The sequence below is a fragment of the Maniola jurtina genome, chromosome 14 (genome assembly GCF_905333055.1).
Source record: "Maniola jurtina chromosome 14, ilManJurt1.1, whole genome shotgun sequence".
Classification (NCBI taxonomy): Eukaryota; Metazoa; Arthropoda; class Insecta; order Lepidoptera; family Nymphalidae; genus Maniola; species Maniola jurtina.
In genome coordinates, this window is record NC_060042.1 from 11590159 (window position 1) to 11617215 (window position 27057).

At 32.3% G+C, this 27057-nt stretch overlaps 2 protein-coding genes across 2 annotated transcripts in view; one reads left to right on the top strand and one right to left on the bottom strand.

Annotated features, from left to right (window-relative positions):
• Positions 1-27015, bottom strand: LOC123872044 (protein snakeskin). The gene is made up of 4 exons (XM_045916179.1): positions 26822-27015; positions 17872-18068; positions 17306-17435; positions 1-139 (listed from the first exon to the last, which is right to left on the bottom strand). The coding sequence occupies exons 1-4, from the start codon at positions 26870-26872 to the stop codon at positions 44-46; spliced, it is 474 nt and encodes a 157-aa protein (XP_045772135.1). The 5' UTR covers positions 26873-27015; the 3' UTR covers positions 1-43.
• LOC123872039 (adenylosuccinate lyase) overlaps positions 1-27057 on the top strand; it is a 64496-nt gene that overhangs the window by 33902 nt on the left and 3537 nt on the right. The gene's annotated exons all lie outside the window — the stretch shown is intronic.

Here is a 27057-nt window from a genome sequence, read left to right on the forward strand (position 1 = left end):
TCATGTAATACAAAATACATCTATATTGATAAAAATAGAATTTTTACATTTCTTTCGAGAAATGTATAGCGGACAACGCCGTGTCGAGAAGGTATACAGCCCCTTGGATAACGCACAACGCACCGACTGCTAAGCCAACCTGCAAGAAAAACAAGCATTTTAGTGTAAGACTAGGTACCTAACGTGTTTAACAGGGCTCTCTCCGTCACTCGCTTCATACAATCGTAGTTCCAATTTCATTTGAATATTAAGCAACCAAAGTCCATGAAATTTCGCAGACATAGTCTAGAAACTAATATCTGTGCCTGTGGTGTTTTAGATTTTTCTAAAAATATGTAGTTTTAAAATTACAGGGGCTCAAAGCTTTGTATGTAAATTTTTAAGACCGCGTAACTTTGAAACCGAATATTTTAACAGAAATCTGGAAAACCACAGACATAGATATTAGTGTCTAGAATATGTCTGCAAAACATGGACTTAGGTTGCTTAATATTCAAATGAAATTGGAACTACGTTTGTATGAAGCGAGTGACGGAGAGACCCCTCTTAAAACACTTTAATTTATCTTAGTAGTGTTGAATTGGGGATCCTGTATCAAAATCCATGGGGATTTTGGATCACTCTCGCTAACGCTCGTTCGCTACGCTCACCGTGATACAAAATCCCCATGAATTTTGATACAGGATCCCCAATGTAGGCTACTGTCCACAACAACACATTAAATAAATGGAGTATTCCTAAATCCAAGCAACAATTAATCACTATCAACAGTGAGACAAAATCCTCAATGACTAGTTATTGCGGATCCTATATCATACGCCCGCACCGCACAGTGGATGATATAATACGATGAGTTCGACGAGACTGCGGCATTCATAAGAAATGCGAACGAGCCCATATGCATGATAATTTTACGTCTAAAAGTTTGCTCTCGCATAGTTAACCATTTGATTTGTTGCGCTCAAATTATTTTTGTATATTGATCGTGTTTCTGCTTGATCCGGCATTGCTGTATTCATTAGTATGAATTTCGATCGATTGATTCGAGGCTTGCGCATACTTATAATAGGTTGGATAAAGGTAGACTCTTTAAATGTTTATAGCTCATCAGAAATATATTCGTATTACATTAACGATTGCTTTTCCACATATCGGACATAACATTTTATCCAACGATAAAGCACATTTAGTACACGTTATAGCATGACCACATGGTATATAACACGCAGCTACTTCTTCTACAAGACAAATTTTGCAGCAAAGTGTTTCTTTAATATTTTCAACACATAATATGTTTCTGTCTGCAAAAGAACTTATTATATTGTTATTTACAAATTGTTCAGATACTTTTGATGCACCACAAACATCTTTGCTATCACTTTGTAGGTATGTTTCACCCTTCACAAGTAAAACATAGGGACAGGACGGAAACCAGCGTGCGTGCTCCGACCATGGATGATCTTCGATGCCCCAGTCTTTGAGCCTGCCATCACAAAAGTAACAAATCACGCGATCACTATCTCCTGTATAAAAAAAACCAGCATCAGCCATTTCTTGAGGTTTTTGATTTAAATCTTGAGGCCAGGTATCAAAACTTCGCAATCTTGCGATTTGAGTTGCATAGCGAGGATATTTAGGATATATTAACTCCATTCTGATCTACAAACAATGAATTTTGGATAAAGATTTATTAGTAAAAATATATTATAGCAGATTTCTAGTAAGGTGTGCAAGCTTATCATACATTATTATTTATCGAAAATTAATTCTTTAATGATGAATTTAGACACATTTCCCGCTATTTAAATATATTTCGATTGTTATAAATACTTTGATAAATAGAGATTAATGGACGAAAAAAATACGTACAATGCGTACTAATATAATAAATTCACTGATGCCCCCACGACTTCATCTGCATGGATTTAGGTTTTTAAATCCTGCGGGAACTCTATGATTTTCCGAGATAAAAAGTTGTCTATATCTCTCCAGTTCTTTTACTATACCCACGAAAAATCATGTCGATTCGTTGCTCCGTTGCGACGTGATTGAAGGACGAACCAATAAACAAACAAACAGACACACTTTAGCATTTATAATAAGTATGATTAGTGATGCAAAAAGGCGTCTGTCTAAACTAAAGACTAACGGCTGAATCTTGCCGAAATTTGATACACAGACAATTCACATCTTGGAGACGGATCCAGGATATTTTTTGACGTCGAAAATTAAAGGATTTCCACTCAAGTTTTAAATCAAATTCGCAAGGAAGAAGATTGAAGCATCAAATAGGAGCAAATATTATTAGACCTTTCACAAATTTTATACCTACCTATGGAAAGTAGTAAAATGTATAACCTTTTAACATTTTAACTATCGCGAGTCCGACGCATACCATTCCTTTTACGGTTAGATCTCAATTCACTGCGTAACTATAAACAACAGCGTCTTCCATGCTTCAAAATCGAACACCTATAGCTGATGCGGCAATAATTTATACGTAAGACAGTGTTCATACGAATGTATAAATCTAGTCTGATTACTTTCGCAAATATAAGTTTTATGTTGTGATGATTTAGTGTTTAAAGTTACATGCGCAAATGTTTAAATCTAATTTATTTCAATCCATTTCGTTTATTATGAAAGAGGTTTTAGAATTCGAGCGTATAAATAGGTCGATCCTAAGCGTCACCATTCCTTTCTTTCCGAGTTTTGGATACGACGACAACAACAGTCGAAATAAAGTATGTAAGTATTTTTATTTTATATGTTTATTTTTGAATTAAGCAACTAGGTACCTATTGAATTTTTATTTGGAGTTTTCATGTTGATAGTTACTTAAATTGTTTTTCAGGGCCTCTTCATCTTTCATCAATCCATTTGACGAAGACGAAGACCCCATCGCTTTGGTGCAGCCCCCATCAACATCGAAGTCTCTTAAGAAGAAACGTGAGGTGAAGCGGAAGAAGACGATCAAGAAAAAGGAGGTGACTTCTTCTGCTCCGAAGAATCCGTTCGAATCGAGCGGATCGGAATCTGAACCCGAAACGTCTCCAAATACACCTACGAGTCCATCTGTTAAGCGGAGGAGGTTTATTACCGAATCTGAGGTGAGTTGTCTTATTTATATTTTATTGGATTAAAGCTTTTAAAAGACTTCCCAATAAGAATGTTGTTAGGCAATTGGTCTGTATATAAATTTATGAATATAGTTTGTTAAAGTTATTATTTTGTTAGGGATCATATCCGAAGGGTACCAGTGGGATCCTATTACTAAGCTACCGCTGTCCGCCCGGACGTCTGTCTGTCAGCGGGCTTTATCTCATGAACCATAATAGGTAGAGAGTTGAAATTATCGCAGATGATACTAAATTGAATATTTTTCAATTTCAGGATGAATCTACTAGCAAGCCAGTGCGCGCTGCGAAATTGAGAAGTTTTCTCAGTCGGCGCGTTGCGTCGGGGTATACATCCCAATCAGACCCATCGAAGAAAGGCAGCTACTACTTCGAGCTGCGCGTCTACAACTCTGAAGAAGTGGAGAAACTCGCGAACAATGAGCGTTGGAAGCATGCCATCTGCACACTAAAACTTGCAACTGATTTAAATTCGGTGGTATGGAAGTCCCTCACCAAATTAATTGATGATAGTAAGGCTGAACTAAAAAATATTCAGCCCATTTTATACCCTGCAAATGAAAATAATTTCTAAGATAAATTTTGTAAATTAAATTTTGTAAATCTTAGAAATTATTTTCATAAATAAATTCAAAAAATATTTCATCTGCAACATATTGTATATAATAAGTATGACAATTAAATTACTATCTTTATGTTTGTGCCTGTAAATATTTTTTAACGTGTTTTTTTTACAGAAATTACAAAGCCTAAACCATACAAAGCCTAGACCATACAAAGCCTAGATCATACAAAGCCTAGACCATACAAAACCTAGACCATACAAAGCCTAGACCATATGAAACTAGAAATATAAAAACTAGAACCATATGAAACTAGAACCATATAAAATTAAATTAACGTGTTTTTTTTACAGAAATTACAAAGCCTAAACCATACAAAGCCTAGACCATACAAAGCCTAGATCATACAAAGCCTAGACCATACAAAACCTAGACCATACAAAGCCTAGACCATATGAAACTAGAAACATAAAAACTAGAACCATATGAAACTAGAACCATATAAAATTAAATAAAAATGTCTAAATGTTCATATCGAAAGATTTGAAGTTGGGATATTAATAACGTGATACTTACAGCCCTTATACTCTTACTAAGTCTGCACATTGTCTGAAAATAACTAGATTACTTTATTTTAATACAGTCATCTCATAACTATCCAAAATTTAAAATCTAGAACTGAGAAACTAGAACCATACAAACTAGATACTTGACATGTTTGAATGTTGATATCGAAACATCGCATTACTTCCATTCTATTAATAACTGTTTACTGTTTATTAGCCAATAGCTTGATTTATTATTTAGCTGTATTTCCTTACCGATTTTTTATACGCAGAATATTAAAACCAGAACTGAGAAACTAGATACTAAATAGATAAACAAGATAAGCAATTCTATGAAATTGAAAATGTTTTTCTGCAAAGAGTGTAACCTTTATGTTAAAACATCTATATCGTCACATAACAGAACAAATACTCATAAATCTAATAGTTTATTTCAATCTAGATATGAGAATGTGCAAATTATAAAAACGGCTTTTAGAAACAGAATAATCAGTTACAAAGTAAATCCGACCTCTACAACTTTAGTTCCAGAGAGTTTTTTTTCACAAATATTTAAAACCACACGCGAGATCATAAATATATCTCTAAAGAAACACACTGCCATTAAAGTAAATTTCGAGTTATTTGTTTCGTATATTTTACCAAAAAATTTTGAAAAGTCTATTAAATCTTTCAGTACTAAATATGGTATTATAGTCCAAAGTACTGATATTGATAATTTTTTATTACAATGTGCTCAAAAGTTAACTTGCAAATGCGCAGAATTCGAACAGTCAGAATCTGGTTGGACAATTGATTCTATCAGTCATTTGGAGATAAATATTAATAAATATAATCCTCTGAAAGGTGGATCATATTTGGCATTACCATCACATATAAGAAATACAAAATCATGTCTAAATATTCATAATTTCGATGATTGTTGCTTTTTATGGTGCATTGCTGCTAAAATGTATCCTACAAAACTTAATTCCAATAGAGTTTCATCATATCCTCATTATTCATTGCTTTTTGACATAAGAAATATGACATTTCCTCCGGGAATTGAAGATATTAAAACCTTTGAGAAGAACAATCCAACTATTAGTGTAAATGTTTATGGGTTAGAAGCCAATAATACAGTTACAGGTCCTTTGTATGTGACTTTAGCTCGAAAACTTACCCATGTTAATTTATTATATATTACTAAAAATGACAAAGCCCATTACTGTTTGATTAAAGACTTTGGCCGACTTGTGCGAAGGCAATTAACAAAACACAAGTCTAAAATATTTTTATGTGATGAATGTTTTTTATATTTCGCAAATGAACAAAAACTACACAATCACGATTGTGCTAAAAGACAAACTGTACTTCCAGAAGATGGTAGTAAGTTGCATTTTTCAAACTATGAGAGAACTCAAAGAATTCCTATCGTGATATATGGCGATTTTGAGAGCTTGCTTTGTAAATATTCAAACGAAAATAAATCTCTTTATACTGAAGATATACAAACACATGAACCATCTTGTTTCGCTTATTACATATGTTGCCATTCTAAACCTGAGCTTAATGACTTTGTAAGCTATCGCGGACCAAACTGTGGTAAAAAATTTGTTGAAAGCATTACGCGAGATGTAAAAAGATTGCACGGTATTTTAAATACAAATAATCCAATGTTTCCTCTTACTACCGAAGAGTTGACTTCATATAATGAAGCAAAAATTTGCTGCATCTGTAAAACAATGTTTAAAAAATATGATATAATAGTAAAGGATCATGACCATTTTACAGGTAAATACCGAGGCCCTGCTCACAACACTTGTAACATAAATGCAAAAAAATGTACGTTTATACCGATCATTTTTCATAACTTGAGTGGTTATGATTGCCACTTATTTATTAAAGAATTATCAGAAATTACCGGAAAAACGAGCTTGATACCAAAATCTAAAGAAAAATATATATCATTCACAAAATTTTTACCTATTGATAAAACAAATGCTGCTCAACTGAAGTTTATCGATTCATTTAATTTTTTGAGTTCGGGTTTGGATAAACTGGCAAAGAGTCTTCATCCGAATGATTTTCAGCATATGCGTGTATTTATTAAGGATGAACACTTATTAAATTTGGCCTGTAAAAAGGGTGTCTATTGTTATGATTATATGGATGCATGGGAGAAATATAATGAAACAAAGTTACCAAAACATTCGATTTTTTTTAATAAACTCACAGGTGAAAATATTTCCATTGAGGATTACGAACACGCTTTAAAAATATGGAAAACTTTTGGTATAAAAAACTTAGGAGAGTATACAGATTTATACTTACAATGCGATGTCTTATTACTATGCGACGTTTTTGAAAAGTTCAGAAATATGAGTTTAGACTATTATAATTTAGACCCCTGCTATTATGTATCATCTCCATCTTTAAGTTGGGACGCAATGTTGTTATATACTAAAGTTGAGCTTGATTTGATTTCTGATGTGGATATGTATCAGATGTTAGAAAAAGGTATTCGAGGTGGTTTAGCCCAGTGTTCATTGAGATATGCTGAAGCAAACAATAAATATTTACCATCCTACAATAAAAATGAGTCAAGTACGTACTTAATTTATTTAGACTGTGTTAACCTTTACGGTTTTGCTATGATGCAAAAAATGCCAATGCGTGACTTTAAATTTTTAAATGAAAATGAAATTAAAAATTTTGATGTAAGGAACATTTCTAAAAAAAGTCAGTGTGGATATATTCTCGAGGTAGATTTATGTTATCCGGATAATATTCATGATGCTCATTCAGACCTACCATTTGCTGCGGAAAAATATTCTCCTGCTCAAAATCAAAGCAAAAAATTGGTGGCAAATTTATATAATAAACATCGTTTTGTTATTCATTATATGCACTTGCAAGAATGCTTAAAGAATGGTTTATTGCTTTTAAAAATATACAGAGTGCTATCTTTTTATCAGGACAACTTTTTAGAGCCTTATATTTTTTTAAACACAAGTCTCAGACAAAATGCCAAGTCTGATTTTGAGAAAGACTTTTTTAAAAAGCAGAATAATTCTATTTTTGGAAAAACGATAGAAAACAAAAGGAAGCAGGTTGACGTAAAACTAGTAAACGTTTGGAGAGATACTACAAATAATACTAATAAATTGAATGGAGCGGAAAAATATATTAGTGCACCACATTTTCACAGTTTATCAATTTTTTCTGAAAACTTAGTAGCTATTCAATTGAAAAAAACAAAAATTGTCTTAGATCGACCAATATATATTGGATTCACGATTCTTGAACTGTCGAAAACGCATTTGTATCATTTTCATTATTCGGTCATAAAAAGAATCTATGGAAATAATGTTCAGTTATGTTATACGGATACTGATAGTTTACTATATCTTGTAAAAACTGATGATTTTTATGAAGATATGAAAGATAACATTCATTATTTTGATACTAGCAATTTTGAAGATGATAATATTTTTAATATGCCGAAAGCTAATATGAAAATACCTGGATATTTTAAAGACGAAATGGGAGGAGAAATCATTTCTAAATTTGTTGGTTTACGCGCAAAATTATATTGTTTACTTTCTGAGAAAAAAACTATCAGTAAAGCAAAGGGTATCACGAAGCCTGTGACAAAAAAATTAAACTTTGAGAAATATAAGAAAGCCTTATTTTGCAATGAAAATATAAGAGATGATATGTTTGTCATACGATCAAAAAATCATCAGGTTTTTACTCAGAAAATTAATAAATTAGTATTAAATAGTGATGATAATAAAAGGCAAATAATGGAAAATGATTTTAAAACTTTGCCTTGGGGGCATTACAGCACGATTCTTTAGTAAAAATATTATGCTAAGTACCTATGTATTTTACAAATTTTTATGTGTCTAATTTTAATATTAGTTTTAATGGTAATTTAGCATTTAATAAATTTGATTAAGTTTACCACAGTGTTTTATTTCAAATAAAATCACAACATATTTTATATTCCCTTTATTAATTCAACCAATTATTTACATTACTTCATAAACTTAGTACTTAACATAAGATTAACGTATTATAAAAACTTACTACTTAATGGAAAATATTCGGACTACAACTTACTTGCATGATATGAAAATATAAAATATACTTTATACTTTAATTAGAACTCATTTATGCTTTTTATTTTTACAATCGCAAAATAACAATAAAATAATATTAAATTTAACTATTCAGGCACACTTAGCTTTTGTATAATCCTATTAATTAAATCTTCTGTAGCATCCATCATATTGTCATAATTATCACTCACTATGTACTGTACACTCAAATTAGTCTTTGCACTGTTCTCCTGTTCTTTACTATCAATTTCAAGTATTTCAATTTTTATAATGTGGCTTCCCTTTGCTTTATTTTTCCGTATAACAAAAGATGAATCTGGAGCTGGTGAAATCACATGATCTATTTTTGGAAGCTTCTTTTTTAAAGACAATTTATTTTTCTTTTTTATGGTTTTCAAACTGGTGTTATTTTCAAGTGTTTCATTATTTTTTTGCTCACGTAAAGCTTTCAATCTATTCTCTTCTTCTCTTTCTAAAATAGCATCCAAGTCTTGAGCTCCATAAAATGGATTATTCATACTTGTGTTTCTTTCGTCATCCGTGAAATAAAAGTCCGACATGATGCTGTAACAAAATACAAAATTTTATAAATATAACAATAAAACAACATTTATAAAAATATCAATAAACAAATTCTAAAATAGAAAAGAATACAGTCAAAATATTATATAAGTAATTTTTTTCACTAACCAGAAGCGAGTGAGTTCCTTGCGTGAGAAGATCTGGGAATGAAAATTGTTTAGTAACAAATCTATGGAGTCAAGTTTTCAAAACAATTGTATATACTTGTATGACATTCGTCCGCATTATGCAATCTCTAGCGACATGTTAGAACCTGTTTAGTATTAAGTTCTTACGAATTTCAATTTCATACTATTATCACAAGGTTTAAATTAAAATGTATACCTACATTTTAATATAATCATCGACAAATAATAGTGCGCTAGACAAGTGCGAAGTGAAACACGAATGTGATACCTACAAGCAATACCTTAAAATTTAAATCAACTAGCAATAATATGAAGTTATTTAATAAGTTGCATTTTTAAAATTATCATCAATCAGTAATATGAAGTTGATAAAACAGGCTGAATCATTAAAAATAAATTATATAGATGTTGAAACACCACCACCATGCTTTAGCCGACATAGTAAACTTCTACCAAACATAATTCGATGCATAATTTGCGGACCCTCCAACTGTGGGAAAACAAATATTATGATAAACTTATTATTGCACGAAAATGGACTTAAATTCCAAAATGTTTATATTTACTCAAAGTCCACTTTTCAATCTAAATATTGTTTCCTACAAAAAGTTTTTCAAAATACTCCAGATGTTAAATTTATTATGTTCAAAAATAGTGAAGAAGTTATTTCGCCAACTGAAGCCTTAAGAAATTCTATTTTCATTTTTGACGACGTGACTTGTGAAAATCAAGTTAATATTCGAAATTATTTTTCGATGGGCAGACACAAACAAATTGATTGCTTTTACTTGACCCAAACATATTCAAAAATTCCTAAGCAATTAATACGTGACAATGTTAACTTTTTAATTATTTTCAAGCAAGATGATATAAACTTAAAACATATATATAAGGAACATGTTAATTCTGATATGAGCTGGCATGTCTTTAAACAATTGTGTGCAAGTATTTGGAAAGATCCGTTTATGTTTTTATCAATCAACAAAGATTGCGAACTAAATAACGGTCGGTACAGAAAAACATTTGACATATTCGTGAAATTCGACTAACAATTTTACAATTATATACCACATACGAGACACAAATTTAGTCAGTCAAATGAGAGCACTGGTAAGAATACCTACCCATATTTAATTTAAAAATGGAAGCCGTTGTAAAGAAACAATTAATTAAATCAATTGAAACCATCAAAAAGAAAGCAAAACAAATGCGTGAAGAAGAAGATGATTTAGAACTAAAAAGGCGCAAACTTTTTAAATCCATAACGGATCCATTAGAATCCATAGTATTGCAAAAAAAAGAAAATAAAAACAATAGTCACCATGATTTACCAGATACATGTTCACCTTCAACTTCTGATAAAATTAAAAACATAGAAAATGATGATAAAAATTATGTAACACCAAAACCAATAACTTCTACCCAAAATTTTGAAGAAATCGAAGAATTCTATACTCCATCTCCAACGCCTGAAAAAAGCAATGAAATCTATAATTTGAATGTACCTTTTGGTGTACGTAATGAAAATAGTAATTTAATGATTGGAAATACAAAAGTAACATTTTCAGATGGTGATGCTCATAGCAAAAATATGATGGCTAAAATAGGAAATAGATCCTATGAAGTAACCCCAGGTTTGGCAGAATTATTATTTCAGAGTAAACCAGATGTAAAGATTGTATCTGATCAAGATAAATTAGTATATAAAGATATTTTATGCAATACTAGTGCACATAGGAGAGATTATAACCCTACGAATCAGATTAAAGGCGATAAAGGGACAAAATATACTAAAATTGTGAAACCTCTCTTTACTGATAGTGAATTAAAAGAAAAAAAACAAGGTGGTTTTATGCCAACTCTTAAAACTTTGAAAAAAAATACAGATTTCATATACTGGGATGATCCGAATGAGTTAGTAGATAGATTGAAAATTTTAATTGCTTCAAAAGATGCTGGCAACACTAGTCATGACAATGAGATTATATCAATAATTGAAGAACTTAAAGAAGCTGGTATAATAAAATAAGTATATAAAAATAAAACCTGGTTACATTTTTGCTTAGTTCTATAAACACTGTTGAACATGAATGTCAACAAGTTTGGTCATCATGTACACAAGAAACTGAAAATGGATAGCTCTGCCTTAGAAAATATCTTTGATGCTCAACATAAAATCATCAAACATGTTGGTACACCCATTGACCCAAACGACTGTGCTACTAAACTATATGTTGACAAATTCTTAGATGGGCTCTATATACGATTAAAAACAGTAGAGGAAACATTGTTGCAGTTAAAATCAGAAATAAATAGTCTAAAAAGGAATATAGAAGGTGTAAGTCGTAAATTCAAAAAATGAGCAAAGATAGTGTAGTAAATGAAATACATAAAAATGTTAGGAAAAATTTTCCTCGAAGACATGTTATACTTAAAGACATTGATGATGTATGGCAGGCCGATTTAGTTGATATGCAATCATTCTCAAAAGATAATTCACAATATAAATATATTTTAACAGTCATCGATGCTTTTTCAAAGTATGCATGGGCATATCCGCTTAAACTTAAAAATAAAGAAACTGTGACTGAAGCATTTAGTAAGTTACTAGAAAAAGGTCGTGTTCCCAAAAATCTACAAACTGATTTAGGAACAGAATTTTATAATAGTTGTTTCAAAAAATTATTACAAAAATACGGTATAAATCATTATTCCACTTATTCCACTAAAAAGGCGTCAATAGTAGAAAGATTTATAAGAACGTTGAAAACTAAAATGTACAAGCAATTTAGCTTGCAAGGGAATTACAAATGGAATGATGGAACCCTCGAGCACATCATGAAAAAATATAACTCCACATTTCACAGAACAATTGGTACAGCTCCAGATAAAGTTAATGAAAAGAATAAACAAAATATACTAAAAAGATACAGACTACTACAATTATCAGCACCATCGCAGAAACGTTCAAAATTCAAAATTGGAGATTATGTAAGAATAAGCAAATACAAAGGAACTTTTGACAAAGGATATACTCCCAACTGGTCAACTGAAATTTTTAATATAGCTCAAGTTCAAAACACTCATCCAATTACTTACCTTCTAAAAGATGCAAGACAGCGACCTATTTTAGGATCATTCTATACTGAAGAATTACAAAAAACAAAACATCCTGATATATATCTTATTGAAAAGGTTTTAAAAACAAAAGGAAATAAATTATATGTCAAATGGTTAGGTCTGCCGCCTAGTGAAAACAGTTGGATAGATAAACTAAATCTTTTATAAACACATTTTATGTTAACAACTTTCAGTCTCTTATTATCTACGATACTGAGCAGAGTTCTCTTTTATTAAAAATGGAGAAACAACCATCCAAGCGTAAAATGACTTTGAGAAGAAAATCTAACAATTTGAAAACAAGTAATTCTGGTGCTGGTTTTAAGAAAAGCTTTAAGGATATTGTATCTCGCGCGAAAAAACATATCCATAAATTGAAACCTAAATGCAAAAAAGCTGCAATCGAATTAGCTCTTGCTGCTGCTAAGGAATTAGCAGCGACATCTTCAGTTAATGTACCGCGTATAATACCCATACCAAAGACAGGTGGGGTTTTGCCACTAGTCCCCATATTTGCAGGATTGTCTGCCGCGGGCAGCTTAGCGGGTGGTACTGCTAGTATAGTGAAAGCAGTCAATGCTATTAATTTAATGAAAAAAAAATTTCAAGAACTAAAGAGACATAACGAGAAGATGGAAACATTGTGTATCGGAAAAGGATTATTTATAAAGCCCTATGGTAATGGTTTGGGAATATACACAGCAAAGGAAAAAAACTGATTCGGCGGCTACCTAATCGTGCTCTAAGTAACTTGGATATTCTAAAAATTTCAAAAAATATTCCTTATTTCAGAGGTGTATTTATGAGAAATGAACTTCCAAAATATCCTTTTAAAAAAGAGTGTGGTATCATCAACTTAGATAGCTCTCAAAATCCTGGAACTCATTGGGTAGCCTATGCAAAAATAAATAATTACATTGAATACTTTGATAGTTATGGTAATTTGAAACCGCCTAAAGAATTTGTAAAATATGTGGGAGCGAATATTAATTATAATTATGACAATTATCAAGGATCTAATTCTTATAACTGTGGCCATCTATGTATCAAATTTCTTATTAATTTTTGGAATAAAAATTGAAAATAAATAGATGATACAAAAATATGTAAGCTCATTTAACCATCATGTCTATTACACTCACGATCGTGGGTGAAAAATCTATTCTAGAATCATTTTACGCCCCTCCTCTTATTTTGGAAGACGAATATGAGTGTGGCTTAGTATATTTTTCTGCATTTAATTCAATTCCAAATGTAGACTATAATAATAATGTGTTTGAATATGGAGAAGAGAAAAAAAGAATTCTTATTCAACCAGGTGCTTACGATTTACAAGATTTGTATGAATACCTAAAAGAAAGAGTTGAAAATTGTGAATTACAAATAAAATCTAACATCAATACAATGACATGCTCTTTGTACTGTACTGAAACTATAAACTTTAATTCAGAAAATAGTATTGGACCTATGCTAGGTTTTTCTAACGAAAAACTAAAAGCAAATAAATGGCATGAATCTACAGAATCCGTTAACATTCTACCACTGTCTGTCATAAGGATCGAATGTGATCTTGTACAGAGTTCGTACACTAACGGTTCTCCTTCACATATTATTTATGAGTTTGTGCCAAACATTCCTCCAGGTCATAGATTTATAGAATCTCCAAGTAATGTGATATATTTTCCGGTCAAAAGAAAGATAATTTCATCAATAACAATAAAAATTTTGGATTTGGAAGGCAATAATATAAATTTTAAGGGCGAAACTATTGTTTTGTGTCTTCATTTGAAAAAGTCAAAATGATCGTATTTAACAAAAGTAATTATTATAAAGAGTATAACCCAACTATTAAGAAAGTTATTACCAAGGAAAGTGTAAAACAAAGAAGACGTGTTAGAGTATATAAAAAAATTCATCAGAGTAATAAACAATTTCTTAAAGCCCTCGGCTTCAAAGTATGAGCCTCCTTCAGATCAACGAATTACCTGAATTCGATAACTCTATCGAGAGTTATGAGGTTCATACATATAATCCATACAATAACAGTTTCAATGAAAATGATGAAATTCGGATACCTATTCACCAGCAAGATATTTACGTGTTACCATCAGCCAGTTCCATTTACATTGAAGGAAAAGTTTCGGTGACTCATAAAGATCAAGCTGGCAAAGTTCAAAAGAAAAGTGTTGACTTCAGTAATAATGCAATTGCATTTCTTTTTCAAGATATCCGATACGAAATGAATGGTGTTGAAATCGATCGTATTAGAAATGCTGGAATAACTACAACCATAAAATCTTTCATTTCAATGAATAGCGGTGACAGTAAAGCGGCTGCTGCTTGGGGTTGGAATATAGACGGATTTAAAAATCAAAATGGAAATTTTAATGCTTTGATACCCTTAAATAAGATTTTAGGTTTTGCTGAAGACTACAATAAAATAATAATAAACTGTAAACATGAACTCATACTTAACAGAGGTAGTACTAACATAAATAGTGTTGTCATGGGTAGCGATGATATTGTAGACATTGATATACAGAGAATCCAATGGCGAGTACCACATATTAAAGTATCAGATCAGCAAAGATTAATACTTTTAAGGAAATTAGAAAAAGATAATCCCGTACAAATAGCATTTAGAAATTGGGATTTGTATGAATATCCATTATTGCCAAAAACTACCAAACATTCATGGGCGTTAAAGACTGCTTCTCAATTAGAAAAACCTCGATATGTTATATTTGGTTTGCAAACTAATAGAAAAAATGTTAAAAACAGAGACAGCACAATATTCGATCATTGTACATTAACCAATGTCACATTATTCCTGAATTCCCACTATTATCCGTATGATGCTTTAAATCTCAAGTTTGAGGAAAATAAATACAGTATATTATACGACATGTACACCAAGTTTCGTCAGTCGTTTTACAACCTTCCTATTGATCCACTGCTTGATCTTCATACATTTAAAGAAATAGCGCCTTTATTTGTCATAGATTGTTCCAGACAAAATGAAAATTTAAAAACTGGTCCAGTTGATGTTCGTCTGGAAATAGAAACGTCTCAGGAAATTCCAAGCAATACCAGCGCTTACTGTTTAATCATAAACGATCGTCTTGTGGAGTATAGGCCGCTGAGTAACATTGTTCGAAAACTATCATGAAAATTATTGTGGACGTTCAAGGTTTTAAAAATGATCAAAATTACTTTCTGCCTAAAGAGATTGCTATAGTGTATAGTGATCGAGTTCAAGTTTTGTTAATAAAACCACCATATCCCTATGAATGGCTAACAGACACAGAAAAGAAACAAGTTAAATGGATTGAAAAGAATAGAAAAATATTATGGAGCGAGGGAATCGTGCCTTACGAGACCTATAAATACCATCTAATAGATATTTTAAAAAATAATGATATTTATTGTAAAGGCCTTGAAAAGCAGTTATGGTTAAAAGATATATTAAGTAATCCTAACGTACATAATTTAGAAGATAAAGGATGTCCTCGTTTATTAACATTGTATGAGTTGTATAATTCACATTCTGACATATATAGTTGTGTTTATCATCCGACCATCTGTGCGCTGAAAAATGTAACTTGTTTAAAAAAGTGGTGTATGAATAATAAAGTTTTAGATGATTAAATATGCTTGTTTAATTTCCATATACCTGCTTCTTTTATTTAATTTACTGATTATACTCGTATTGAAAACACAATATTTGGTGTAGGTTGTTATAGCCAAATAGTTGTTTTTCATGTTGTAAAAATATTACATTTGAAGAGTAATTTTAAAATTCAAGGTTTCTTAGTACCTATCTAGTTTTATCAACATATTTGCTCGTGCAAATAGAATGAATATTTCGTTCTTAAACCATGTGAATAGTTTGTTCAAAATACGGATAGTTGATTAATTTTTGCTTGGATTTAGCTACACTCCATTTATTTAATGTGTTGTTGAGGACAGTAGTTTAGAATTGGGGAATTCTGTATCAAAATTGGTGGCGATTTTGGATCACGGCGAGCGAAGCGAGCGAGCGTAGCGAGAGTGATCCAAAATCCCCACCAATTTTGATACAGAATCCCCAATTCAACACTACTTATCTTCTTTGCCTTGTCTCATCAAGGTAGAGTCCGTTTCCTATTTGGCGCCCTCTTTGCCCGGTCTTGAACATTCGTTTTTTTTTGAGTGTATCGGCTCAGAGGTCTAGACTCATATTTCATAACGTCTAACGGCCTCGAGAAGGTCCAACTTTGTAGTTTCCGAAACCATTATATAGACCATTATATTCATTAACTCTGGTAAAAGTAAACTGAGAAAATATTTTGAAAAATCTCGCGAAATCACCAAATAAGAAGATTAGGTACAATTAGCTTTAAAAAAAGTAGGCCTAATAGTAAACCCATTATCATTCTTATTAACAGTTTTTGCACTGTTGAAGTTAATTGCAATTGACGTGATCATCGATGCAAAACGATAAGTTTCCTTATTTTTATAGTTAGGATTAGTTTACATGAACAAATATTTGAGGAATTTTAGAACGGCAATCCTGCGAAGCCCGGTAATCTGAACCAGAAATAAGATACTGGATATCTCAGCTATCATAATTATTGCAAGGTAATAAACTTGTCAATTTGCTATACAATAATGTCTGCCTTTGTATGTAATCACACAGGCTATCCGTTTCCATAATATATAGATACCAATTTTAGGTTCTACTTGATAATGGATTGTTTTAGGTGTAGTAGAAAAAAAAATCATTACTAGAACGTCTACTGCACTGTAACGTAAGTTTTCCTCAATTTGTATGTACAATAACAACTCTCGAAGTTCGAAAAAAGTGACGTCTAGATTTTTTTTAAAGAATATTAGCCATATTAGTATGGATTCTAATCATGACTAATACTCCCCTTTCCCCTCCAATTAAGAGTAAAGCTTGTGCCAGGAGTGGGTACGACAATAGTGCAACGGGTGGGGTTGAACCGCCGACCTTTCGGAATTCAGTCCGCTCCTCAACCGTTGAGCTATCGAGGCTCTGTATTATATTAATTGAAACTTTCGAAGTTCAGACCAGTGATGATGAAAAAAAAAAATACTTGCCTGTCTCTCGGCAAAGACGAACTGGAACTGGTGCTCGCCTTGGTAGCCACCCCAGTAATGTAGGGCCACTGCTCCTACTGCGATCCACATGAACACTCCGATGAAGTTCATCACAATCTCTGATAATGCCCTGAAAAAGTAAATAAGTATGTTTTTTTTTAATTTCTCATGCTCATGTTTCTTGTATAAACGAACGATTTTAAATCTTTTTCTAACACGTGTCTTGTATAGGATAGTTAAGTATAAGGATTTTGTAGTAAGACATTATTAGGTATATTTCTGGGATAAGCTTTTTTCTTAGATTTATCTGGCTTTCATTAGCAGACGACGACTTCCAACTGTTTTTAAATTCCCACGTATCATATCTCTCTATATTTGTATCTGCTTTTATAATTTATTTCATCTCCCTCACAAAAGTTTTAATAGCTCCACGCTAGATTTAAAGATTCGGGCTAAGTATACTTATTCAGAAAATAGCCACCAATATCTCTACTAATGCTACATAATGATTATTATTTTTATTCAATAAATAAAATCAAGAAAAACACTATAGATCAATGACGAACCTCTTGTGTTCTGTGGTACCGAAGAGGAACGTGACAAGTTGAACGAGGGTGTAGATAAGGTAACCAACAATGACACCTGAAGCGACGATCTCAGCATCTGGGTTCTTTTCTTCGTTGAGGTTCCACGTTCCTCCCACCCCCAGGAACTCGCCATTGAATCCAGTACGATACAGCACTAGGATGATTATGTTCAATACCTGGAAAAATACAGTAGATAAGTTTGTCTACTGATATCAGATCTTGGTTTTTCTGATGGTTAGATAACCCTTAACACACACACACAAACATTTTCTTAACTATATACTCGTAGACTTGCATTTGACCACAAACACACGAAACAGTAGGTGACGATGATGCCTAAGGTGGAGTGCGTTTGATGCTTGCGAAAGATGCTTTTCAAGGTCATAAGCCTAAGCTAACAGGAAAAACATAAGCCGTAAAGACGTTTCATATGTAACAGTACGTATTTGCATTTCGGTTAGTGATGATGTATTCAAAATTAGGACTTGCTAAGTTGGAAATTGATGTTGTTTTTTGAAGACCTGTATTTTCAATTACTTAATTTGGTTAATCCGTGGGCTAAATCAGCTGGACTATATGCATACAATTATTAAAAGTGAAAAAATCAAAATGTAATATCAAGGCTATTTTTATTTGTAAAATTATTCTTTTTTGTCATAAATCGTTAAGAGATTTGTCACACAAGCGGAAGGAAATTAGATAAGAAAGTCTAAAATTGTAATAGGTTTATAAAGATAAAGAAATACTAGATAAAATGATTCACGAGAATCATTTTGAGAAATAAGACAATCACTGTAAGAAATGAATGAAAATAATTTTGTTAAAAATACTTATCACATGATCTCACTGCAATAATATTTCTAACAAACATTCGATTTCATTATAAAAAGACAATTTTCTAAGTCCATTTTGAACCTTAAGCACATAAGAATAAAAATTCCACATGAGCTTGTATGCACGAAGATAAGGATAAGGAATAGATAAGGCATCTACGACATAGTACATAATGTAGTACCCTATAACGATTGTATAATTGCCCATTGAACATTACCTTTTACGAACTACAAAAGAAATACGACACTTTATAGTGTCCACCAATTTTGAACAACCATGTTGGGAATGTTTTTATATTCTAGCCTTCATCAATTATTTATTCTTGTATCATCTAGTAATTTGCAAAATTAAGTTTTTATTTTATTTCATCTAGTGTCCTTCATGAATGTCTAGGACTCTACCATCGGTTCTAAAAACAGATTCTTCTGAGAAGAGCCGGAAAGATACTCAGCAATTCCTCTTTTTAACCCCCGACCCAAAAAGAGGGGTGTTATAAGTTTGACGTGTGTATCTGTGTATCTGTCTGTGGCATCGCAGCTCCTAAATTAATGAACCTATTTTAATTTAGTTTTGTTGTTTGAAAGGTGGCTTGATCGAGAGTGTTCTTAGCTATAATCCAAGAAAATCGGATCAGCCGTTTGAAAGTTATCAGCTCTTTTCTAGTTACTGTAACCTTCACTTGTCGGGGGTGTTATAAATTTTTAATTTACACTTGTCTAGTCATAAAAAGTTATAAACAATATTAGGCAACGAAAGCTTAATAGCTTTTCTATGAGTATTATTTAATCATTTTCTTTAATTTTTGAGACGTTTTAGAAATTTTTAATAATTAATAATATCTAATAATACTATGTTTTATATTTAACTTTTTAGTGTCCAATTTGTAGGGATACTTGAGATCATTTCTAGTTAGTTGAAATATTCCACAATAATGAAGCAAATAGATATAAATTGCGAGTATGACCATTGACATCGCGACTTTCGCCATTTGACCAAGAAACTAATATGATGTCTTCAATCGTTCATTATTATGAACTATTGCAATAATTTCAACTATTCCTTTTCGAATGACTAAGAGGAAGGATTGCCCTGAATTCACGTAATCTTAAATGACTAATATTGGTTTCCTATACCTGACAATAGCTTCGTCTTTACTCTGAAATTATGCCCATTCATAGAAAATTATGACATATCACCTTTTTAACCCCCGACCCAAAAAGAGGGGTGTTATAAGTTTGACGTGTGTATCTGTGTATCTGTCTGGCATCGTAGCTCCTAAACTAATGAACCGATTTTAATTTAGTTTGTTTTTGTTTGAAAGGTGGCTTGATCGAGAGTGTTCTTAGCTATAATTCAAGAAAATCGGTTCAGCCGTTTGAAAGTTATCAGCTCTTTTCTAGTTACTGTAGCCTTCACTTGTCGGGGGTGTTATAAATTTTTAATTTACACTTGTAAAATCAACATTATCAACAAGTGATACACACGCCACGTTCTATCGTCATTCAAAATATCCATATCTATTTTATACAAGGAATCGATAGCTTAATTTGCTTTATTTGCCTGCTTCTATACAATACAAATCTATTTTAATTTTTCGGTAATTATATTTAATACTAGCTAATGCTCGCGTCTTCGTCCGCGTGGATTTAGGTTTTTAAAAATCCCGTGGGAACTCTTTGATTCTCCGGAATAAAAAGTAGCCTCTATCACTCTCTAGGTCTTATACCTATGCAAAAAAATTTGACAATCCGAAGCTCCGTTGCGATGTAATTGAGGGACAAACCAACAAACAAACGCACTTTCGCTTTTATGATACCTAGCGATTTATTATGTTTTAGCTAAACAAGAGAGCTAAACTTAACTTTCTAGCATTTCCTTCCTGTGTTGCTCCATTTATAGACTTAACTTATTTATTCTTTTATTATTGGTTATTTTGCTAACTGCTTTGTATTTTATCTGTTACGATGATTATAATCTTATTAGTAATATAACCACGTACTGTAGAAGGGCGAAATTAATTAAAACAGTTAGTCATGCCGTGCGCAGGTCAGGAGTCAACAGTACCATCATTTGATCACTCCCCACATCTGCACTGAGATGGGTCACAGAGCAGCGTATAGGACTACCAGTCTACCACGTTTGTACAAGTTATGCAATTGTACCTGCGCAGAAATCTTTTTTTTGGATGGCGCGAAAATATCTCAGCCAATTATAGCGCGCGTCCGTTCGCTATTGGTTGGTTCCCACGCAGCATGTTTTATACGCGAGAATAATGAGCGAGATAGCACGAGTCTCTGTTGTTCTTGTGTTTAAAATCTAAACGCAAATAATTTGATTAGGTGCTATTTGAATTTTATCCAAATGAAACAAATTGAATTTGTAGACTCGTTCGACAAATTAATATCTTTGTGTGTCTGTAGTTTTCGGATTTCTATAAACTACACATTTTGTCAACAACAAATCGTTGAGCCCGTCTTGGTTATTATTCAAATAGGAATCAAACTCCACTTGTATAAAGAGCGCTCCGAACGCACTTCTCTTACTCTTGATTGATCATACTATTAAGTAAAAAATTAAAGTATAATAACTACCTAATAAAAATTAGGAATTAGAGAAGCAGGTCAATAGCTGAATTTGATTCAAAGTGTTAATTTACCTATATAAATCATAATTATAAAGTAATCGACACCATTTTTAATGTTCTGTGCGTTTGCCGATTTCTAATTTTTAAGTAATTTCATTTAATAGCCGACAAGCTTAAATTTTAATAACTATTCTGTCAAATTGCATTTATTATTTAATTGAGGATAAAGGAGTTTTGAAATTGATTAGCCCATTAGTCGAAAACCTAGGTAACTAATATGCTAATCAGTAGAATAGGTACTTAGAGTGAGATCTATATTATACCTACCTACTTTACTTAGAGTTAAGTTTCAGATAAAACGAGACAGTTGTAGCAGCGATATAGCGCTGTCTTGTTTTAACATTGTCTTAATCTGAGCAAAGTCGAAGTAGGTAAGCTGTATAGATCTCAGCCTCAGAGTCTCATGAAAATGGCTTCATATTTATAATACCTATATGAAATCTTCAAACTGGTAATAAAACAAATAATAAAATTAATAAACTATTAACTAATTACTGCGAGTTATTACAGGCTGGTTTATCAATAAGTTGACAATACCTAAGAGATCAAAATATATTTTATCAATAAAAAACAAAGAATGTGAATATATTACACGTCATAATTATAAATGTTTCTAGTGTAATGTTCTGAAAATGGTGAAAAACGTATCCAAATCTACGAAGTTTAACTATATACCTAACTAGCTGATACCCGCGACTTCGTTCGCGTGGATGTAGGTTTTGGGAACTCTTTGATTTTCCGGGATAAAAAGTAGTCTATGTGCTAATCCAGGGTATTATCTATCTCCATTCTAAATTTCAGCTCAATCCGTCCAGTAGTTTTTGCGTGAAGGAGTAACAAACATACACACACACACACATACAAACTTTCTCCTTTATAATATTACTGTGATTAATTTATGAGAAGTCTGTGTCACAGCTACCCTGCGCCGGACAGCTGTAATCTCAATAACAAGAGTAATTATTGTCGCCGACGCCGACAGGAAGATGGGATCAAACATTAATTACATGAACATTGATTGCTTCCTCGCGTAATCAGTTTCTCTTTAAACTAGGTAAAAGTAAGACAAAGGGAAGGAAAGGAAGGAAGTAACAGTTTAATAATCACTTGTTCTAAAAAGTCGACAACATTATAAAGAATAGACCACGTTCCAGTAGCTAGCCACAATGGTCGTGTTCAAGGCGACAAGCCACGGTCTGATTGCCTCTCCGAGGGTCTATTGTGATGGAGTGACGACCGATAGATCAATACGTAGGTACAATCGATTTTATCTGGAGATTCATTCGCAATTTACAATATTCACATTATATTATACTGGCTTATGTCTTCGTCGTTTTTATTAATTTGAATTTTCAATATATAAAAGGTGACTATCCTATCAGCGCGCATCTTAAACTCCTGGACGGACCATGCTGATATTTGGCTATTATGACGTAGACATCCACTAAGGCAGGATTTTTGAAAATCTATATATAATAAATAAAATTGGAGTGTCTGTCTGTAATTTCGAAATAACTGCCTCATATTAAGCTCATAGGGTTATTTGAACGATACCAACACCGAATCACACGTTTTTAAAATTTTTGTCTGTCTGTCTGTCTGTCTGTCTGTTTGAAAAGGCTAATCTTGGGAACGGCTGAACCGATTTTGACGGAATTTTCACAGACAAGTAGAGGATTGACCAGGGAGTAACATAGGCTACATTTTTAACCGACTTTCAAAAAGGGAGTTGTGTTTTTCTAACTATGTACACCGAAATCTCCGAGATTTCTGAACCGATTTGCGTCATTTCTTTTTTAATCGATAGAGGAACTTTGCGACATTGTTTCATAAAAAATTTGGAGTCCAACTCCTCAATCCTGATGCTGCAGGGGATCTGACCAATCCACGCGGGCGAAGCTGCGGGCATCAGCTGGTTCAAAATAAGACCCCTATTTCACGCGGACCAACGAAGTCGCGGGTATAATAATCTAGTTAACTAATATAAACAAAAGGTAAAAGAAAGTAGAAATTTCAAGTAGCGACATATTATTGGGTTACTAAATAGGCTACTAAAATATGAACAAGGGAATTACTTAGATATTTTTCTATTATATTGTATTAATTGAAAAAAGATAAAGATACGTTTATAGATAAAATAAATTCCAAAGATCTGATAACATGTAAACGCGAGCACAACGGAAATGGTGCGTTGGAAGCAAGTGGAATTGCTCATCAACAGGCGCATTACTCATCGACCACCGCGGATAAGATCCAAACCACATTTATGGTGTTCCATATACGCTGTTACGAAATATGTAATAAAGTCTATAAGTACACGTGAGGTTGCAATCAGACAAACATTTTAGTACCATTCATTTGCGAATGTTTCATTCAAGACCTATATTTAAGGCAGCATATTAAACTGCAATTGTTATACTTACCATTAAACTTGGTGTAGAGTGTTATTTTGATAATAAGATAGAAGTAAGGTAAAAAAAATTTAGTATAAAATCATTTTGTATTATTGTATAAAGTTAATTAAGAAACATCAACTTGTAACAAGTGTAAATTAAAAATTTATAACACCCCCGACCAGTGAAGGTTACAGTAACTAGAAAAGAGCTGATAACTTTCAAACGGCTGAACCGATTTTCTTGGATTATAGCTAAGAACACTCTCGATCAAGCCACCTTTCAAACAAAAAAAACTAAATTAAAATCGGTTAAGTTTAGGAGCTACGATGCCACAGATAGATACACAGATACACACGTCAAACTTATAACACCCCTCTTTTTGGGTCGGGGGTTAAAAACGGAATAACCGTCGTGGGTCACAATAAAGGTTGCGATAAATTCGAAGTAGGTGTCACAAAAAAACGTTCCTAAGCCCTGTAAATTTTTATAGATTTTTGTAGCATACCTACTTATGTCTATGAGTAATGCTCTTTTTATCAGATAAGACGTGTTTTGTAATGTTAGCATCTAAAATGAATTTCTGTTTAAAAACCTAAGGTAAATATAATAAAATTAGAAGAAAGAACATTATTACAAAGAAATCTAACATCTACGTGTGACTATGAACTATCATACATAATTATTCAAACAAGTATTTTAAGTATCCCTTACATCTTATTTATATATATATATATATATATATATATATATATATATATATATATATATATATATATATATTTATTCACTATAGGTAAGCGCTTGACCACAATCACACCTGATGGAAAGTGATGATGTGGTCTAAGATGAGACGCGTTTACCTAGAAGGTGCCTATTCACTTTTGTTTTAAGGATACCCGGATTGTAATAATTAATAATAAATATTAATTACTAATCAAATATATTACTAACTAGCTGATGCCCGCAGCTTCGCCCGCGTGGATTGGTCAGATCCCCTGCAGCATCAGGATTGAGGAATTGGACTCCAAATTTTTTATGAAACAATGTCGCAAAGTTCCTCTATCGATTAAAAAAGAAATGACGCAAATCGGTTCAGAAATCTCGGAGATTTCGGTGTACATAGGTAGAAAAACACAACTCCCTTTTTGAAAGTCGGTTAAAAAAGTAGCCTATTTTACGCCCTGGTCAATCCTCTACTTGCCTGTGAAAGTCCCGTCAAAATCGGTTCAGCCGTTCCAAAGATTAGCCTTTTCAAACAGACAGACAGACAGACAGACAGACAGACAGACAGACAGACAGACAGACAGACAGACAGACAGACAGACAGACAGACAGACAGACAGACAAAAATTTTAAAAACGTGTGATTCAGTTATGGTATCGTTCAAATAACCATATGAGCTTAATATGAGGTAGTTATTTCGAAACTCCAATTTTATTTATTAGTATAGATTACAGACAGACACTCCAATTTTATTTATTAGTATAGATTAGTATAGATTTAAGACGAGCTAAAAATAGTGAATTAACTCTAGTTAACAGATCGAATGAAGTAAATAATGAACTCGTTAATAAATTCGCACTTATATGGAAGTCCGTTCGATTTTATTTGGATTTTAGTGAAGCGTTTGATACGGCGCTAATTCAACAAGGCGTGGTTCTTATCGCCATGATAGAGAATGAGGCCATAGGTGCCGATCTTTTTAACCCTGGCCAAAATATAGGTATCTTTTTTTATAGTTTCATGCAATAATCTGTTGCGTCCATAGACATATTCAGTTATGTATTCATCAAATCATCAAGCTCATATTCTAAATTGAGTCATGTTTCTTTCTTTCAATACATATATTAAAATCGCTTAGTAAAGATTCTTTAGAGTGACCTAATTTACGAAGTATAATTTCAGTGTAGTAACAATAAGTATAGCTGAATAAGTCTTTGTTATTTTATAAACAGGATTTGTTAAAATATAGGTTCATTTTATTAACTTTTCCCGCTATAGTGGTCTAATTCTTACTCATGCAAGTCTGAATTATGAATGAAATCTTAGTCATCCATAAGAAGTCCCTTATTAATTTATGTATTGTACCAATCACTCTAACCACTTAAATATTATTATTATTTCAATATTTAACTAATTAATCAAAGGATATTTTAATGACTCATTAAATTATTCATAGTACTTAATAGATCAGTGAGTTTGTTTTAATGCTTGTAAATTCTGATTTTAACGACTTTTACTTAATTTTTTCATTTATTTATATCTTGTTCGATGAAAAAAAAAATTATCTATCATTTTTTATGTATACTGACTCACACTCAATACGTTTTGTAAAGTCAAATCTACTACAGCAGCAGTTCAAGCTATGTCGATCAATGTACCTAAAGATACTAATGCTTATATGCCTTATGTACACATTGCATATAGACCACTCATGCAACTCAGGTTATGATCCGTGTAAACAAGCCATTTACCTTGCATCCTTGCTTATTTTCAATTTGAAAAGAGCAATTGCCGATTTTCTTGCTGATTCTTCTCGGAAGAAACGGCATTCCGTACTAGTGATTATTATTTTGACCATTTGACTAAAAATCTATAATATTCTATTCTAAAATGTTAAAGAGTAGATGTATCTAAAGCCTCCCTAATCAGCATTTTTTTTTTTTTCAAAATACGTGGTCTACCTATTTTCTATCATATCATTATGATCTCAACCCATTGTTGTCTCGCTACTAAGCATGGATCTCCTTTCAGATTGAAAACGAGGCTGGCCGAGTGTGGATTGACAGACTTCACACACCATTGAGAAAATTATAGGGAACTCTTAGGCATGCAGGTTTCTTCACGATGTTTTCCTTCACCGTTAAAACCAATAATATTTAATTGTAAATTGAATACTTGAAAAGAGCAACCGCCGAGTTTCTTGCTGGTTCTTCTCGGTAGGAACGGCATTCCGAACCAGTGGTAGATTATTTTGACGATTCAAAAGCACTTGTAAAAGTTTAATTGATTTTTTTGATTTTTGACTATACATTTTTAACATACAAGTACTTACAATTTTAAACACTTTCACCACAATCGTGGCTATCGTCTGGACAGAAACCATTATCACTAGAAACTTTAACAATAATTCACTTTAACTTGTTTAACTTTCGATCTGATCTGATTTCTTCACTTTTTATTCTTCAATCCCTTTGTTTTCTGCCCGATTTTGTTAACAGCTAATTCGTCACTGCATGAGTCTGTTTATCAGCACCTATACGAGTTATCAGTACCTAATCTTATCTCTTT